We start from the raw sequence: 17,437 nt of genomic DNA on the forward strand, positions 1-17,437 counted from the left end.
ATGATATGAATGCTTGTGCGACTAACCTTGATAAGCTAGGTGCACCCAAAGTCAAGGTAGGTTCATCATCAAGAAGGCAACACAATGATGTATTAATAAAAGGAGAAAAGGCTCCTATTCTTAACTCTAGTTTTTATCTATGTGATTAAATACTGACTTGAAACCATGTAAGATGGTTGTCAAGTATATGTGGGTGCCTACACAAAGAGAAAGGCCACAATAAGGATTGTGTGGGTACTCAAGGCTCTTACTACTAATCTCAAAAGGACCCAATTCAAATTGGGTACCAAGATATGTAGCTTAAACTTGTTTTGCAGGATCACTCCTTCAATGGATCAAGTTGGGTGCTCGATAATGAATGTATAAATCATCTTTGGAGATAGTAGCAAGGTGGTAACAACTGAATCTTAAGTGCATATTATTTTCAAATCTTATCTCTTTTGTGACTTGTGTAGCCACTAAGGGAAAAGAAGCACTTGAGGATATACATCAGTTGTTGATTATGAAATAAAAGTCCAATTGGAAGATGAATGAATATTATCATATGGTGAACAATCCAAAAATATGTGACGTATTCTCTATCTAGTTAATTTGGATTTGATTCTTCTTTATTAGACACTCACCATAATATGGATTAAGTCAACCCTTTAGACTTCATTGAATAACCATGCATATTATCCATGTCATTCAAAATATATTGTGCATGAGGGCTCAAGGGAAATTTAGTTCATATTATGAGGTTTCTCTATTTTAGCAACTCGCTTGCCTTCCACATATAAAGGGTTGCAAAATAAGAAACTAGTGCTTGTGCTACTAATGCCATCTCTTGTGTTGAGTTTATCCATAGAAAATCTATGTTGAGAGATGGTGCTTATTATTAAATTGGATAAATCACAAGCTTAAAGGATACTATTCAACTAAAGTAAGATGGAGTTTATAAGAGGCCAAGGTATGAAAACTTCCTCTCCTTCAGTTGTTGTAATATTCTATCCTTAGTGGGATGCACCATAGAATAGGTTAAATTTCTCGCAATATAAAATGTTCAATAGTGCATATAACTTTGACATCAACTATATGTGTGCACTTATTTAAAGGAATTTAGTCTATCTGTTTGGGTTTCAATAATGATGATTCATTTGCCATCCGTATATAAGGATCATCATTTGTGAAACCCTCCCTTGTGTTTCTAATGCTCTCTTTTCTAAGTGTTTCAATAAGGTCCTTCCAAGTGCTTTCAAGATGGATTCAAAATCTACGGATATAAGAGTCTTGGTTGTTTCAATCATTGAGTTTCAATGGGTCTCATATCAAGTATGATTGAACCAAGCCAAGATGAATGAAGTTCAAGATCGCCTGGTTGGATGAAATCATAAAGAGAAAAGAAATCACAGTGATTCAAGAAGGGAGTTACACTTTTTGTCAACCAAATAATGAAGATGTAGTGACATATTTATATGATATCCTTCATTATGAGTCTCACACCTTGGAGAACATCAAATGAGGATGAGTGGTTCCAAGGAAATGATCAAATATTTACCACATGTCACCCCATGGATTAGTTCTATTGGGGAACGATATGTGTTCTCTAGCATAATTTCAATTGTTTCAAATATATTATGCCTTGACCAAGATATATGATGAACTCCTCTAAGAATCTTAATTGAATCAAGTGCATGTTACAAGTAATTCGAGTACTTGATGCATACATTTAGGGGAGCTCATTCTATATCTTGTGTCCTTAAAAGACTAACATTTTCTTTTAGTGAATTTGTGTAGTTCTTTGAAGAGAATGAGTTTCTGTTGATTTTTGAAGAGGATAAGTTTCTCTTTGGCATGCTAAATTGACTCAATCCAAGTCATGATGAAGACTGATGGACATCAATGAAAACTATCTTGCTTTGTAAAGAATCAAGCCTATCAAAAGCTAAGATGAAAAATCATGATTATAATGGAGACCATGTGGCGTAGAACAAAGGTGTGTCACTCCATGAACTATTGTATAACATTTATGCATCTAGGCTCTTACATGCTAGTGTGTGCATGTATATGCAATATCTTAAGTCACACCATGAGGTTGTACTTGTGGTGACGATTAAAGAATCTCTAGATATTTGATTAATACCCCTTGTGGTGATGTCATAAGTTAGTCTTAAGTCATCTTTGTGAGATATGAGTCAAACATGCTAACTTCTCAAGAATCTTGGCTTAAAATATTGCATATCATGTCTATTAGTATACCTTTTGATTATGAGTAATTTCTTCAATTGGTACAATTTCACATTTTCATACTTTATTTGTACCAAGGTTCAAATTGTAGAACTTAATCCCCTGGCCTCACAAGTCCAAGTGCATAAGCTAAACAAGTATTCATCACTTGTATGCACACATTTAGGGGGAGAATGGTCTATAATTTGAATCTTTGAGACTAACTTCATTTTCAAGTCTATTATGTGTGTAGTCTCAAATTAGAAAGGAATCTTCGGGCAAAGACAATCGCTTCCACTGCAAATTTTGATGGGTATCAAAGATTCTTTGCTCCAATAAATGTATCTTCTATACATTTCATAAGAGAATGAGTTTCTCTTGTATATGCTACTCCAACATCATCTAAAATTGGTAAATATGTATCACATCGTTTTGGATTACAAATATCTGAAGTAGCATAGCTTATAGATTCTCCTGTCTAGAACTTAATTGATTAAATAGTGCACATGTTTCTTATGTTGCATGATTATGTTCAATTGATACTCCTTTTATGCCAATGGTACTTTAAGTTGCAAATAAGTACTCTCAACAGGTATCAATTGAATTCATATATATGTGTGCACTAAAACTTGAGGAGAACTTAGTGTAATATGCAATTAGTGATCTGATTATCTATCAAATTGTATCAATTGGTGGTTTTCAATTGATATTTTTCGTACATGATCACTAGTTGTATAATTCATTATGTGCAATTTTCATGTTGCCTCTTGTTATGATAAGAAAATGCTAGGTGACATCTAGACTCCAGGTATCAAGATTTATCTTTCAATTAGTATGACAATATTCATTTGATATCTTGGACCTATGTCACAATTATGCCAACAAGAGATTGCAAAATGAACTCTAAATACAACACAAGTGTGGAACACCCCTTTGAAAAGGTAAAACGCAAAGGTACATCACTTATGACACTTCTCCATTACCTTTGTGCCATATAAGGACCATTTTCATGATAGTGTGTTCAAATCTTGATTAATCATAATTTCTACCATTTATATTCTTTATATTTTTTTGGAGATTTATGACAAAGGGGGAGAAATTGTGCATTAAAGCTTACCTTTAGTCTTATGTAACTAAATGTAAGAAGACTTTTGAAAAGGGGGAGAAATAATTGACAAAAGGGGGGTTGAATCATAAGTAAAACATAAGATGAAGGAAATTGATGAGTGCATAATATGTCATGAGCATCACGTTTATTTATGACACAAAGCACCCTATGAATAGTATGATATAAGTTGTCTTCACTCTTTGACCCAAATATGTGGTTTTGGCATTTGAGTACAAAATTGGTATTTTCTGAAATGCACATATTTAGGGGGAGGAAACTATATCATAGGATTCAAAATCTTATTTATCAAATCTTATGTAAGCTTTAAATGTGTTGTCATCAATCACCAAAAAGGGGGAGATTGAAAGTGCATTCATCCCTTTTGTGAGTTTTGGTGATTTGGATAACAACACATTTAAAGGTCTAACAAATTTGCTAAGTGTTGAACAGGAAATTCAGTATGATGAACATACTTGAATAGTGTATATTGATCAGTGAACAAGGTTCAACACAAGGTCAAATAACCAGTGAGACAATGCAAATGGATATAATATGGTCTCTATATTGGTTTGAATATATGGACAAGTCCTGAGAAATCACTATGCATAAATATGATCATAATAGAGGTTGAAGTGATTAAGAGGATTGGTCAAGCCAAAGTGAATAAGATATGAGGAATCGTGAATTGGCTTGACCATATTACTATTAGTCCATATATGAATATATGAGAATCAAACTAGAGCTTGATTGATCTTAGCGGTTATATCTAGATGACATTCAAGCAAGGTTCACAATATTGAAGAAATGATTCTCTCAATGGATGCTCAATAGGATGTGACTCAAGAATGGCTTGATAGGGTGAAGATAGCAAGGAAAGGGCTTCGAGGAACTAAGCGAAGGTGAAGGCCAAGCGACGGCTTGTAGACCGAGGTACCATGGCTAAGGTGAAGAAGATAGTACTTGCACTAAGTCGATGTACTAATCAGCTATAAAGAGTTACAACATGTTAATGCATCAGTAAGGTGACTTGAAGCCATGATTTGAACTCATGTATGGTGAAATGGCACAAGTCACAGGCTCGATTTGTGTTTGCTTCAAAAGGTGAGACAAGGATGTTAGTGATCCTTATGAAGCAACACCATGGAGAAATCACACATGAGACACCAATGACTCAAGGAGTTTACTTAATTATATTTTATTTAACTTGAGTATAGGAATCGTCGTACTATCAAGGGGGATCCAAAAAGAAGGTTGGTGTTGGTACTAAAGCTCAAAATCCTTGATCTAAAACTTCCATTTTACCCTTGTTAATCCTTAGTGAAAGTATGTAGTACAACCTTTTTAAGTCTATCTTGGCCAAAATTGCTTTTTGGAAAAACAGGTTCAACCGGTTTTAAAACAGGTTCAACCGGTTTTTTACACTGTTCACCTTTTTGAAAATACTGGTTCAGCCGAACACTCAACCGGTTTTTGTCTGGTGGAAACAGGTTCAACCGGTTTTAAAACAGGTTCAACCGGTTTTTGCACTGTTCACTTTTTTCTGCCATTCTGCTGTGTCAGCCAAAAAGCTGTGCGCAGCTTTTTGAAAAACCGGTTCAACCGGTTTTTGGGCAGAAAAGTCAAAAATGGCTAGTTTTGGAGCCCCACCTATATATACTCACTCCTACCTCTCTCCCATAGATGAGCACGACTTGGACTCCATTCCTAACCTGAGAAACACCTCCCACTTTCTCTCACACACCTCTTGCCTCTCCCATTTCAAATCTTTGGAGAGAAATCTTTGAGTGAGATTGAAGAGCTGCGATTTTGGTGCTTCATCTCTAAATCCCTCTTGCTCTTCTTGATTCGAGCTTTGGTACTACATCGAGTTCTTTGTGGATTCATTACTCTTGGAGCTTCTAGCTCCTAGACGACTAGGTGTCTCTTGTGAGTCTCCAAATCTTGTGGAAGACCACAAGAAAGTTTGTATTACCCGCTCGTTTGAGCAAAGATTATTGTGTGGGCTTGACCTTTGTGGTCGGCAAAGGGAGGATTAGGGTTGAAAGAGACCCGGCTCTTTGTGGGCGCCTCAACGAGGAAGTAGGGCACCTTAGTGGTGTGACCGAACCTCGGGATAAATCTCGTGTCTCTTGTGTTCTTGCTCATTGTGTTTGTTTGTGTTCTTCGTTCTCTCACCATTGCGTGGAAGATTTGTTTATACCTTTTGGTGTGTGGATTTTGAGAAGTGCCCTTCTCAGATCTACTACTTTGAACCCTGTGGATCATTTAGAACATCTCATTTCCAAAGTTAACTGGGTGAATTTCGAGATCAATTCAGTTTTACCCAGTTTGCTTCTAGTTTTTGTTGAAAAAGTTTTATCTTGCCTATTCACCCCCCTCTAGGCAACTTTCACTTTCTCTCCTTTTGGTTATGGGGGATTTCTAGCTTAATGGTCCTAATCCATCTTTATGCATGCCCTCTATATAGAGTGTTGGGGGTCTTCGTCCTCCGAAGGTCCTCAAAAACATGATTTGACAATATTTTCCAAGTGAAATGTATGAACAGGTATCTTCGTACTCAGATTATGAACATGAAGTACGATCAGGACGAAGCTTAAGTTAGACGAAGGAGGATTGAGATGAAGGACGGGCTGATCACCAAGCTGTACGAAGGATGGTGTATAGCCGAAGCTATGCGCAGGGGAGCTTCGGCATGATGGCAGAAAGGGGAACCGACTTAAAGATGAAAAGACTACTTAGGCCTTGACGGATCCCCATAAGTCATTAGCAAATGTAGTGGACATGAATGTAATTTTACATGGGCTGCGTCCCACGTCTATAAATAGATGAACAGTACTCCCGTACTGTTCACGCTGACTTGGCATTTACTTTTGCGTCATACTTGTATTTTCATCTCCTTCCAAGCCGAAGGTACATTTGTAATTCGATATTGTTTCTATTTTTCTATGATGATATGATAAAGTTAAATTGATGATGTTATATGATTATTCATGCTATCTTTTATGTTTCATATGTTTCGTCCTTCATGTATGCTATGATGATGAAGGTTCATCCTTCATAACCTTCGTCCGAAGATCGTTATATCCTAAGGGAAATAATGCTTCAAAGGACGAAGGACTTTATCGTTTAACATTCTCTGTGTTGCCTTGTTCTTAACTCATAGCATTTGAGAACAAGTCTCCAACATTGGCGCCCACCTCCGGTGAACTCACTTCCACTTCGAGTTTTTTGAACACCTTCGGAAGCCATAGACCCTCGCTATGGCACCGAAGAAAGCTTCAGCGACTGGGGCTGCAGCTTTGCAACCGCTGGACCCTAACCAGGAAACTGTCTCTCTTCGGGAGGCCCGAAGCCAGAAGAGGAAGGCCGTCAGCCCGACGCTTCAGGAGGATGAGCTAGACCAAGAAATCAGGGATATGGAGATGCTACATCAACAGGTGCAGAGGAAGAAGGAGAAGATGGCCCGACTAGCTGAGTTGCAAAGGCAGATAGACGAAGCCTCTGAGGAAGTTCGCCATCTTTCTCACGATGAGCAGAACCGAAGGCCTCAGCAGAAAGACCTTCATCAGGAGGGCTTCGTCAACGAAGATGACTGGTATGACAATTTCCATCAGGGAAATTTTGTTTTTGATGATGCTTCTCCTTTGTCCGCTGAACTGCAGGCTACACCTTGGCCCCCGTCCTATAAGCCACCCCAACTTCCCATCTTCGACGGTCATTCAGACCCGAAGCAGTTCTTGATGAGCTACGAAGCAACAGTGTCTTCGTATGGTGGCAATGCTGCAGTCATGGCAAAATCTTTTGTTATGGCTGTCAGGAGTGTTGCTCAGACCTGGTATTCCTCCCTTCGACCAGGAACAATCACTTCATGGCAGAAGCTGAAGGATATGTTGTTAACCAGCTTCCAAGGTTTTCAGACGAAGCCGGTCACTGCTCAAGCTTTGTTCCAGTGCACTCAGGATCATGAAGAATACCTTCAGGCGTATGTCAGAAGGTTCTTGCGTTTGAGGGCGCAGGCACCAACGGTGCCCAATGAAATTGTCATCGAAGCCATGATCAAGGGGCTTCGTCCTGGATCTGCAGCTCAATATTTTGCTAGGAAGCCTCCTCAGACTCTGGAGAAGCTGCTCCAAAAGATGGACGAGTACATTCGTGCCAACAATGATTTTCGCCAAAGAAGGGAGGAGGCTTTCAGATTTTCTGAGATGACCAGGGGCTTCGGAGGAAGATTTTATCCGAGGCATGTCAGGTCCATCCATAACTCTACTCAAAGTGATGATAAGGGGAGTCAGCAGCACAGGCCGCAGCCCTCCTCACAGGCTTCGGGGCAACAACAAAGCTTCTTCCGGCCACCAGCTCCAAGAGGTAGAGGCGCCAGGGGCTTTGGCGGAAGATTTGGAGATCAACCAAGGAGAATATTTTGCTTGTTTTGCGGTGAAAACAAGGGCCATACCACCAGGATGTGCCATGTTACCATCCAAAAGCAAAAGGAGATAGCCGAAGCTGCAGCACAACAAGCTCAGCCGAAGCAGGTCATGCATACTGCTTCGTACCATGTGCCTTACATCCCAGAATACGTAGGTAACCACCCTGCAGTTTCTGTTGCTTTGGCAAGTCAACCTCAAGCTTCCTGGCAACAACCTCCGCCTCCACCACCGCTGCAACAAGGCCAACAGCCAGAAGGGAGCCAATATGCTCCACACCAAAGGGACTTCAGAGAGCAGTCTGAAGCTCGTACAGTCAACAGCACCGTGCCGGAGTCAAAGCACATTTATTGACAAGTATCCTACCTTGATAGCAGTTTTTTCCGTTTAGTTCTATTTTCTGTATAATAAAGAACATTTCGATTTTCATGTAATAGTTTTGTGGTTGGTTATAAGGGAAATCTATTTTCTCCGAAGGCTTAAGTTGCTGAAGCTTGAAAGTTTGCGGAGGACCTTCGAATTATTAAAAATCCTTCGAAGTAACACAAAGTCGTTCTAAAGAACGCAGAGTAAGTTGCTAAAGTTACAAAAAGCCGTTCCAAAGGGAGCGCAGTGTAAGTTTTTTGCTCCAAAGACGTTCCTAAGGGAATGCAGAGCTTATACCGCCTAAGTAAAAGGCGAAGAAGCTCCAAAGACGTTCCTAAGGGAATGCAGAGCTTATTCCGCCTAAGTAAAAGGTGAAGAAGCTCCAAAGTCGTTCCTAAGGGAATGCAGAGCTTACAGCGAAAAGTCAGCGCTGATACAAAAATATTGTGTGGGGATATGTATCTTTCGGAACAAATGTCATCTACATAGCATGACATCATCACATCATTTTGCATAGCATAAGCATCATACATCATGTTGCATATGGCACAAGAAGGGGACACAATATTGATCTTTGGAAGTATGCTTTGAAAGAGTGAAAATCGTGTTAAGTCACAAGGAGACACAATCTTCATCTTCGGAGTATAGCTTCGGAGAATGTTTTCACGAAGCTTGGACATTCTTCATCAGAGCACTATGGACATTGCTGTGATGCATAAAATTTTTTCTTCACGAAGCATGAAAAGAAGGGAAGGTGTTTTTTCGCCGAAGGCTTAAAACCGGTACGTATGTAAAGTTTCATGCATCGTAAAGAATTGAATAATGAAAAGAGACTTGTATATTACATTCAAATGTACACAATATTACATAGATCACATTTCAAATGTTTTTCCTAATAACACCTAGTCTTCTCTTAATACTACTTCGGCAGCCTCATTTAGAAGCTGTTCAACAACTTTATCCACGACAGTTTCGGCCATTTGTTTAATTTTGTCATCCCCTTTTGTGTGAGGGTCAGCAGACGATCCAGCAGGTTCTGAGGGAAGAGAATATTTTTGCATTACTATCACAAACCACGATCAAAGTTTGAAATAAAAATTACAACACGATACAAACTATTAATTAGTACCTAACTGACCTTCGGGCTCTGCCCTCTTTTCAGCAGCCTTAGCCACTTCTTTAGCATCGTGAATGCCCTTTTCACTTCTTTGAATAATTTCTCCTGCCATTTCTCGGCCACCATTGTCCCAGACGTCGGTGAAAAATTTTCCACCAACTTGGCTAGCTTCGGTCGACGGGTCTTTAATATCTTCAGCGGATAAAGTGGCTTCGGATTGCGCAAGCAGCTTAATATGATCACAACCTTTCTTCTCTAGAACAGTAGCAACTCCTCTGGCGCCCGAGAAGGCGCAGATATCACCGTGGCTGCTCAGGATTTCCTCGAAAGCTTCTGCTTCATGACTAATCCATTCCAATGGACCTTCGGGTTTGCCTCTGGAGAAATTTTCTTCACTAGAAAATGCGCCAACGCTGGCGAAACTGGATTTTATCTTATTGACGCATTCTATAGATTTAACATAGCATTTCCTCTGGGATGCACGAAGCTCCTGAGCACTTAACTCTAAATGATTAACCAACTGATCACTAAGCTCTCGTTTTGTTTCTTCAAGCACGCGTTCCTCTTTAGCTCTAGCTAGCTGTTTCTGAAGATCTTTAATCTCACATTTTTGGGCTTCGGCCTGGATCTTTCAGGCAGCTTCGTCCTTTTTTACCTTGTCTACCAATGTAAGCAGAATTTTATCCTTTTCCAGAGCTTCGTTTCTCAGTTTAATAACTTCTGACCGAAGGTTGTTGAACGCAATTTCATAGCTCTCATCTTCGGCACTCTTTTGTGCTCTTAATGTGTTGCTTAAGATTAAACCCTATATGTAAAGACTTGGTATAAGAATAAAAGAATGAATTACGTATTGTAAAATTTTTTCAAAACGCCTAATTCCCATACCTTTAGGCTGTTATACGCAAGACTGTCCGCGAGATCCTCCTTCGTCATAGCACATAATCCAGCTTCGAGCTTCGGGAACCCCATACTTCTAGCCATCTCCCGGCAGACAGATAATTCTTTGTTATCAGGGAGGCAATATAGGAAGTCATCCTCATTTGTCCCATTGAACACCACTGCTCCCTTTGGATATTTTAACTCTCTGGCATAGTGATTGGCTTCATAAGTCTCTTCTTCAGATAATTTTTTCCCCGAAGCATGTCGTATGATATAATCGCATGTGCTGGCAGGAGCTTCGGGGGCGGCAGTGTCAATCTCCTCAACCAAAACTGGTTCTGATGTTTTTTCGGTTTCCAAAGATTGTTCCTTGGTGTGCTCTGATGGCCCAGCTTCAGCTTCAGCTTCAGCTTCAGCTTCAGCTTCAGCTTGTTGCTTCGAAGCTTCAGTAGACGCTTCAGCAAGATCAACAGTCTTCTTTGGAGTTGTGCTTGAAGACATAATTGTCTCCAAGATATCTAGTACGTTCACCATTCTTTTTCTTTTTGGGGTCACCAATGGGCCCTTTTGGATTTTTCTTGTTTCGACATTTGCTGAAGGACTTAAGATTTCCAATATTTTTTGTCCTTCAATTCTCGGTTTTTCCGCCTTCTCTGCTAAAGGCGCTTCAGATTTCTCTTCTATCTTCGGCACTGGAGCTGGCTCCGTAGCTTCAGAGGCCAAGGAAACTTCACCAATGAATTCTGGCACTGTGGCTGGCTCAATAAAGCGTGCTCGGTGGGTGAGCACCTTCATCTTTTTCCTTTGCGGCGCTGGCTCATTAGTGGCACTTATGGTAGTTTATGTTGCAGGAGAAGTATTCTTTCTTTTGCGACCCAATACCGGATAGTGATAGTCAGGGTAGACAAACCCGACTGCGTCAAAAACCCGGTTGAGTCTTTTCTTCTTTCGGCCTCCGAAGGCTGCTGATAATGCAGTGTTCTCGGCCTTCGAATATGCCCCAAGCAGTTCGTCACTCAATGTTTCAATGCTTTTCAACCAGTCGTCATCAGGTTCAACAAATTTATCCCCGTATTTGAATGTGTATTTTAGTCTGACCAGTCCGCCTTCGTCGGACTCTTTGATGGTCTCCTTCGGCATTTCCCACTTTCCTGCAAGTGGCCACACCCTGAAGGCAATATGTTCTTGAATCAAGTCCCTTGTCCCAATAAAAGAGCAGACTACGCCGAAGGCTCTTTGGCATTCCTCGGATGCTTCATCCATTTTAACCTTCGGCCTTCGAAGTCCGAAGCGTTGCCAGATGGGGCGCATAATGATACTCTTGACATCTTCTTGCGCTGTTAGGTCATTCTTTACATAGAACCATTCAGTCATCCAGGCTCCGGGCCATCTCTTCCGAAAGGTCGGCACAGGGCAGCTTGACCCGGAGCGGGCAACGAAGCTGTAGCACCCAAAGTTGTTGTGATATTGTTCTTTCCCCCAGGGTTTCGTCTCATATAACAACTCATGAATGTTGCAAAAGCTTTTGGCATTTGGTTCTAAACCTTGGCTTCTCGCAGCCCAGACAAACATCCCCATTCTTATGATAGCTTCGGGAGTAATTTGATGAAGGTAGATTTGAAATGTTTTCAGAACTTCAACAACAAAGTTGCTTAGGGGGAATCGAAGCCCAGCCTTGAGAAAGCTTCGGAAGATTACGACTTCATCTTCTTCGGGGGTAGGAGAAGTTTTTTCTCCAGCATCAGCTCTCACAATAGATATATCTCGAAAATACCGCCCCCTCATATTATCAATATGACTCTGCTTAATGGTGGTTTTTCCGAAAACCGCGTGACTTGGCCGCCATGGCCGATCTTCGGACTCTTCCCCACCACTTTCTACATCGTAACTGTCGCTGTCACCAGTATCTTCAGACAAGCCTTCCAGGATCTCCTTGGTGATTTTTTCCGTATTGGTCTCCGCCATCGCTATAAGGAACCCCAGGTTCTTCTCTTCAGAGAGACTCAGCTTCATCTCGGGACCGGCCTTTTTGTCTTCAGACATCTTCGGAAATGCTAACAACTGTTTTCAATGCCGAAGCTTCAAAACTAAAAGCTCAGTAAATTTTTGCGCGCAAGAGCTAAAATTGAGTAAGCGGGGGCAGATGGCAAGTGTGCGTACCAAAATGAGTTTGCGGTATGATCTTATTTATACGCCCAGTGCGTTGAAAATTGAAGGACCCGCTTGTCAGTGAATGTTGCTATTCTAGCAAAGGGAAGGTGTTTTTTCGGACCTTCGGCTTAAGGCCTTCGTCCATATCGCAATCTAAATTTATCACTAACAAATTAATATTGCGAGGGGCTACTGTTGGGGGTCTTCGTCCTCCGAAGGTCCTCAAAAACATGATTTGACAATATTTTCCAAGTGAAATGTATGAACAGGTATCTTCGTACTCAGATTATGAACATGAAGTACGATCAGGACGAAGCTTAAGTTAGACGAAGGAGGATTGAGATGAAGGACGGGCTGATCACCAAGCTGTACGAAGGATGGTGTATAGCCGAAGCTATGCGCAGGGGAGCTTCGGCATGATGGCAGAAAGGGGAACCGACTTAAAGATGAAAAGACTACTTAGGCCTTGACGGATCCCCATAAGTCATTAGCAAATGTAGTGGACATGAATGTAATTTTACATGGGCTGCGTCCCACGTCTATAAATAGATGAACAGTACTCCCGTACTGTTCACGCTGACTTGGCATTTACTTTTGCGTCATACTTGTATTTTCATCTCCTTCCAAGCCGAAGGTACATTTGTAATTCGATATTGTTTCTATTTTTCTATGATGATATGATAAAGTTAAATTGATGATGTTATATGATTATTCATGCTATCTTTTATGTTTCATATGTTTCGTCCTTCATGTATGCTATGATGATGAAGGTTCATCCTTCATAACCTTCGTCCGAAGATCGTTATATCCTAAGGGAAATAATGCTTCAAAGGACGAAGGACTTTATCGTTTAACATTCTCTGTGTTGTCTTGTTCTTAACTCATAGCATTTGAGAACAAGTCTCCAACATAGAGTGATTCTACCCTAGAGCGTGTGTCATCTGAACCCCCTGGTCTACACGACTAGAATTTGGATTTAGCATGCTCAACCTTTGAAATGTTACTCTGCTCATCCCTTTTATAGTGTAAGGGAGGAGAGAGGTTACATCAACCTTGGATTCCACCAGCTAAGACCTAATTGTCTCATTAAAATGTTTGCATATATAGAAGCAATGAGCATTTGTGACTAAATGCCTCGATTGGGGCACATGGCTAGCTCAACACAGTCATAGTTAGTCATTGATAGCTCACGAGAGATAGGTATATATATATCCTTGCAAGACACGTCTAAATATAAATCTTTATGATGACCCTATTTTCACTACTACTCGTGCCACATGTCTTGCATCTACCAAAATAGATAATTCTAAGAGAACAAGTCTCTTTGCCTTATAGAATAAACTAAGCATTTTAAATTAATGTGAACATATAACCTATATTAACAAACAAACTAAAACTAAAACTAAATCTAAAACTAAATATTATTACTAACAAACTAAAACCTAAAAACCAAAGATACTAACCAAGATTAACCTAAACATAAATATGCCAACTTTCCAACTAAATAACTAATCTAAATATAGAGCACATATACAACTACATTCAACCAAAGTTTTTATCGTGTTTGACCTACCTAAAATCCCTAACATCTCTATCAAAATATATTTTCCCTTTAAACCCTAGCAATCAATGACAGGTCAGTCGCACCATACGGTATGGTATAGTATAGCGCCTGGTTAGTTTTGAAAAATAATTTTTAAATAATTAGAAATGTTTTTTTAAAAAAACTCTTTTAGAATTGGAACCGGGGCCAAGAACATACATATGGTGCGCAGCGCAGCGTTGCATGTTACGGCCACGAACCACGATCATCAACACCATGCTCCCAAAGACCTACCAGGTCTCGCGCCTCCAGCCTACCCATCATTCCCTCATCTGCAGCCAGCCATCCTTGCGACGCCACGTGGTGAAACCATATCTATATTCATGAAACCTCAACCAAGCTTTCCCTCGAGCGTCCTTGGCCATCACTAGTCAGGCATCAGCTAATCAGCAATGGGATAAAAAAAAGCACAAGTGAGGTCCAGGCCAAAAAATACAGACAAGTACGGAAATCTCAAATACGTACTTCCACTGTACGCCGCATTTAACTCGCTATATGAAACCTCGCCATGGCATGTTAGAAGCATCAACAGGAAGAATGGTCGTGAAAATCTTAAAGCTTTCTCACAAGAAAAATTTAGTGTCCAGAGGAGGATTGGAGGAATACTGACAAAATACGCTTGCTGCGTATGAATGAAAGGAGGAATTCAATACTGACAAGATACAATCTATATGCGAATGAATGAAAGGAAGAACTCAATACTGACAAAATACACTCGCTGCTAATGAATGAAAGGAAGAACTCAATACTGACAAAATACATTCGCGGAGTTGCGGTGAATGAATGAAAGGAGAAACTCAATACTGACAAAATACACTCGCTGCAAATGAATGGAGAACTCATTTTCAGCTCACTACAAGCTGCCCTTGATATTATCAGAAGAAAAAAAAGAATGTGAAAAATAGGGACACCACATCATTGCCATCCGCATTTCGTCCTCATGTTCTTGTTATCTTGTAGCTCCACATCCACCATCCCACTCTCCCTATTCTTCTTCTCTTCAAGTGCCACTCCCATCCACCACAAGGCTTGGCTTGGTGGGAAGAAGACAAACGCCGGCACGCGCACGCAGACACGATGGCGATCTGCAGCGCGCACACTACCACCTCCCTGCGCTCCCCATGCACGACCGTCTCGAACGCAGGTCTGAGGCAGAAGCAAGTCATCTTCGTCACCAGCAACAGGAGGAGCGGCGGCGGCAGGAGGCACGGAGGGGCAAGGAGCTTCCAGGTCTCGTGCTCCGTCGACAAGCCGGTGGTGATTGGCCTGGCGGCAGACTCAGGGTGCGGCAAGAGCACCTTCATGCGCCGGCTCACCAGCGTCTTCGGTGGCGCCGCGGAGCCGCCCAAGGGCGGGAACCCGGACTCCAACACGCTCATCAGTGACACCACGACAGTGATATGCCTCGACGACTACCATTCCCTGGACAGGAACGGCAGGAAGGAGAAAGGTGTGACCGCCCTCGACCCTAGGGCCAACAACTTTGATCTCATGTATGAGCAGGTGAAGGCGATCAAGGAAGGCCAGGCAGTCGAGAAGCCCATCTACAACCATGTCACTGGCCTCCTCGACCCTCCGGAGCTTATCGCGCCACCAAAGATTTTCGTCATTGAAGGTCTGCACCCAATGTAAGCTCACGCTCTGTGTGCCCTTGTTCCACTCACTACGCTACTGCATATATACCCCGGTCAATTCTTCCACACTTGGCTCTATTTGATTAGTTGTCAGGTACATGGCGACAATAAGCTTTCCCGGCATAAACTCTAACAAGTGGAAGTAACAAGATTTTGTTTTCTTACACCAGGTTCGATGAGCGAGTGAGGGACCTCTTAGATTTCAGTATCTACTTGGACATCAGTGATGAAGTTAAGTTTGCATGGAAAATCCAGGTCAGCTGAGCAGAAACACTTTTATGTTTGTTGTTCCACATGAGCCAGTGAAGAAGGGGATCTTTCTGCTGTTTTCTAGTATAGTATCCTCTAAAATACTACCGGTGCTTTGGCAGCGGGACATGGCAGAGCGTGGGCACAGCCTTGAAAGCATCAAGGCCAGTATCGAGGCCAGGAAACCAGATTTTGATGCCTTTATTGGTACGGCATTCTTCCAACTATATATGTTATAATCAGTATAAAACCGCTTCTCAATAAACCTAGGATATACAGCAAAATGCGACATCAATCAATCAAATATCTAGTCAAGAAATGGAGACATGTTAGAGCTTACTACTTGCTACTTGGTGTGACAGATCCGCAGAAGCAGTATGCTGATGCTGTGATTGAAGTTCTGCCGACCCAGTTGATTCCCGACGACAACGAAGGAAAGGTGCTGCGTGTTAAGCTCATCATGAAAGAAGGGGTGAAGAACTTCAACCCGGTTTATCTCTTTGACGAAGGATCGACCATCAGCTGGGTGCCTTGTGGAAGAAAGCTCACATGCTCTTACCCTGGCATCAAATTTTCCTATGGCCCGGACACTTACTTCGGAAACGAGGTAATCCATCTGTCTATTTGTCCACTTCAATCCCTCGCGCAAAAGTCCTAGCAAGTAGTCTCAGTTACCTCTTTTTAGACTTGTGAAGAAGAATTTGCTTGGCTGGCCAACTATATGTTTGGATCAGTCTCTACCTGACCCAAAGGCTTTACAGAGTCAGCATTTGCTTGATGTCTTCAGGTATCTGTTCTGGAGATGGATGGGCAATTCGACAGACTAGATGAGCTCATCTACGTGGAGAGCCATCTAAGCAACCTTTCAACCAAGTTCTACGGAGAGGTGACACAACAAATGCTAAAGCATGCAGACTTCCCAGGTAGCAACAACGGGACAGGTCTCTTCCAGACCATCATTGGACTGAAGATTAGAGACCTCTATGAACAGATTGTTGCTGAGAGGGCTGGTGTACCAGCGGAAGCAGCAAAAGTTTAACGATCTATGCATTCAGATGTCCTAAAACTACAGCTCTCCGAACTCAATGGGAGTAACAACCTTCGCATCTGTTGGGATATATGGCGAGCTAGGAGGTATAGAAATGTCATTGCAGAACTCAGGAAAACGTGCAATGGAATTTCTTGAAATCCCTCTTGAAGAGAGTGAGAACTCGATAGATCAAGAATCACCACACGTTGTATTAATCGTATGGTATAATATTTATACATGTACAGGATGAGCTATGCATACTGGCGAGCGTTGGCAGTCTGCGGCGTAGCGTGAGCGGAGTGTGTTAGCCCTTTTCCAAACCTCTAAAATTAATAGTTAGTAGCTAAAATTAGCTAAAAAGTTTAAAACGGATCAGCTAATGAACCAGTTTATTGTTAGCTATACTTCTCATATAGCTATTAGTTGGTAGTTGTTTCAACCCAGCCAACAATTTTTTAGCTCTAGAGGTTTAAAATAGGGCCTTAAACGGGCCGTTGCGGTGAGTGGCTAAGGGGGTGTTTGTGTATTTGTCAATTTAGAGACTACAATAAAATAAAATCTAGAAACTAAAATTAGTCTCAAGAAACCAAATTGTTGTGCATGCTAACACCCCTTAGTCTAGACGACTGAGTAGATGACAACGAGACTGTTGTGGAAGTTATTGAATAGGA

General features: G+C 41.3%; 1 protein-coding gene across 1 annotated transcript; it reads left to right on the plus strand.

Annotated features, from left to right (window-relative positions):
* Positions 1-14,749: 14,749 nt before the first annotated feature.
* Positions 14,750-17,018, plus strand: LOC100282845 (Phosphoribulokinase). The gene is made up of 5 exons (NM_001155751.1): positions 14,750-15,481; positions 15,658-15,742; positions 15,859-15,943; positions 16,099-16,343; positions 16,524-17,018. Exons 1-5 carry the CDS (start codon positions 14,931-14,933, stop codon positions 16,773-16,775), a joined length of 1,218 nt encoding a protein of 405 aa, NP_001149223.1. The 5' UTR covers positions 14,750-14,930; the 3' UTR covers positions 16,776-17,018.
* Positions 17,019-17,437: the final 419 nt, after the last annotated feature.

Source organism: Zea mays, chromosome 5 (assembly GCF_902167145.1).
Source record: "Zea mays cultivar B73 chromosome 5, Zm-B73-REFERENCE-NAM-5.0, whole genome shotgun sequence".
NCBI classification, from domain to species: Eukaryota; Viridiplantae; Streptophyta; class Magnoliopsida; order Poales; family Poaceae; genus Zea; species Zea mays.

Excerpts from the sequence above, each read along its gene's own strand:
- LOC100282845 (NM_001155751.1), top strand. The coding sequence starts at position 14,931 with ATGGCGATCTGCAGCGCGCACACTACCACCTCCCTGCGCTCCCCATGC. Across the intron at positions 15,482-15,657 it reads ATTGAAGGTCTGCACCCAAT|GTTCGATGAGCGAGTGAGGG; the intron begins GTAAGCTCACGC and ends TTCTTACACCAG. Across the intron at positions 16,344-16,523 it reads ACACTTACTTCGGAAACGAG|GTATCTGTTCTGGAGATGGA; the intron begins GTAATCCATCTG and ends TGATGTCTTCAG.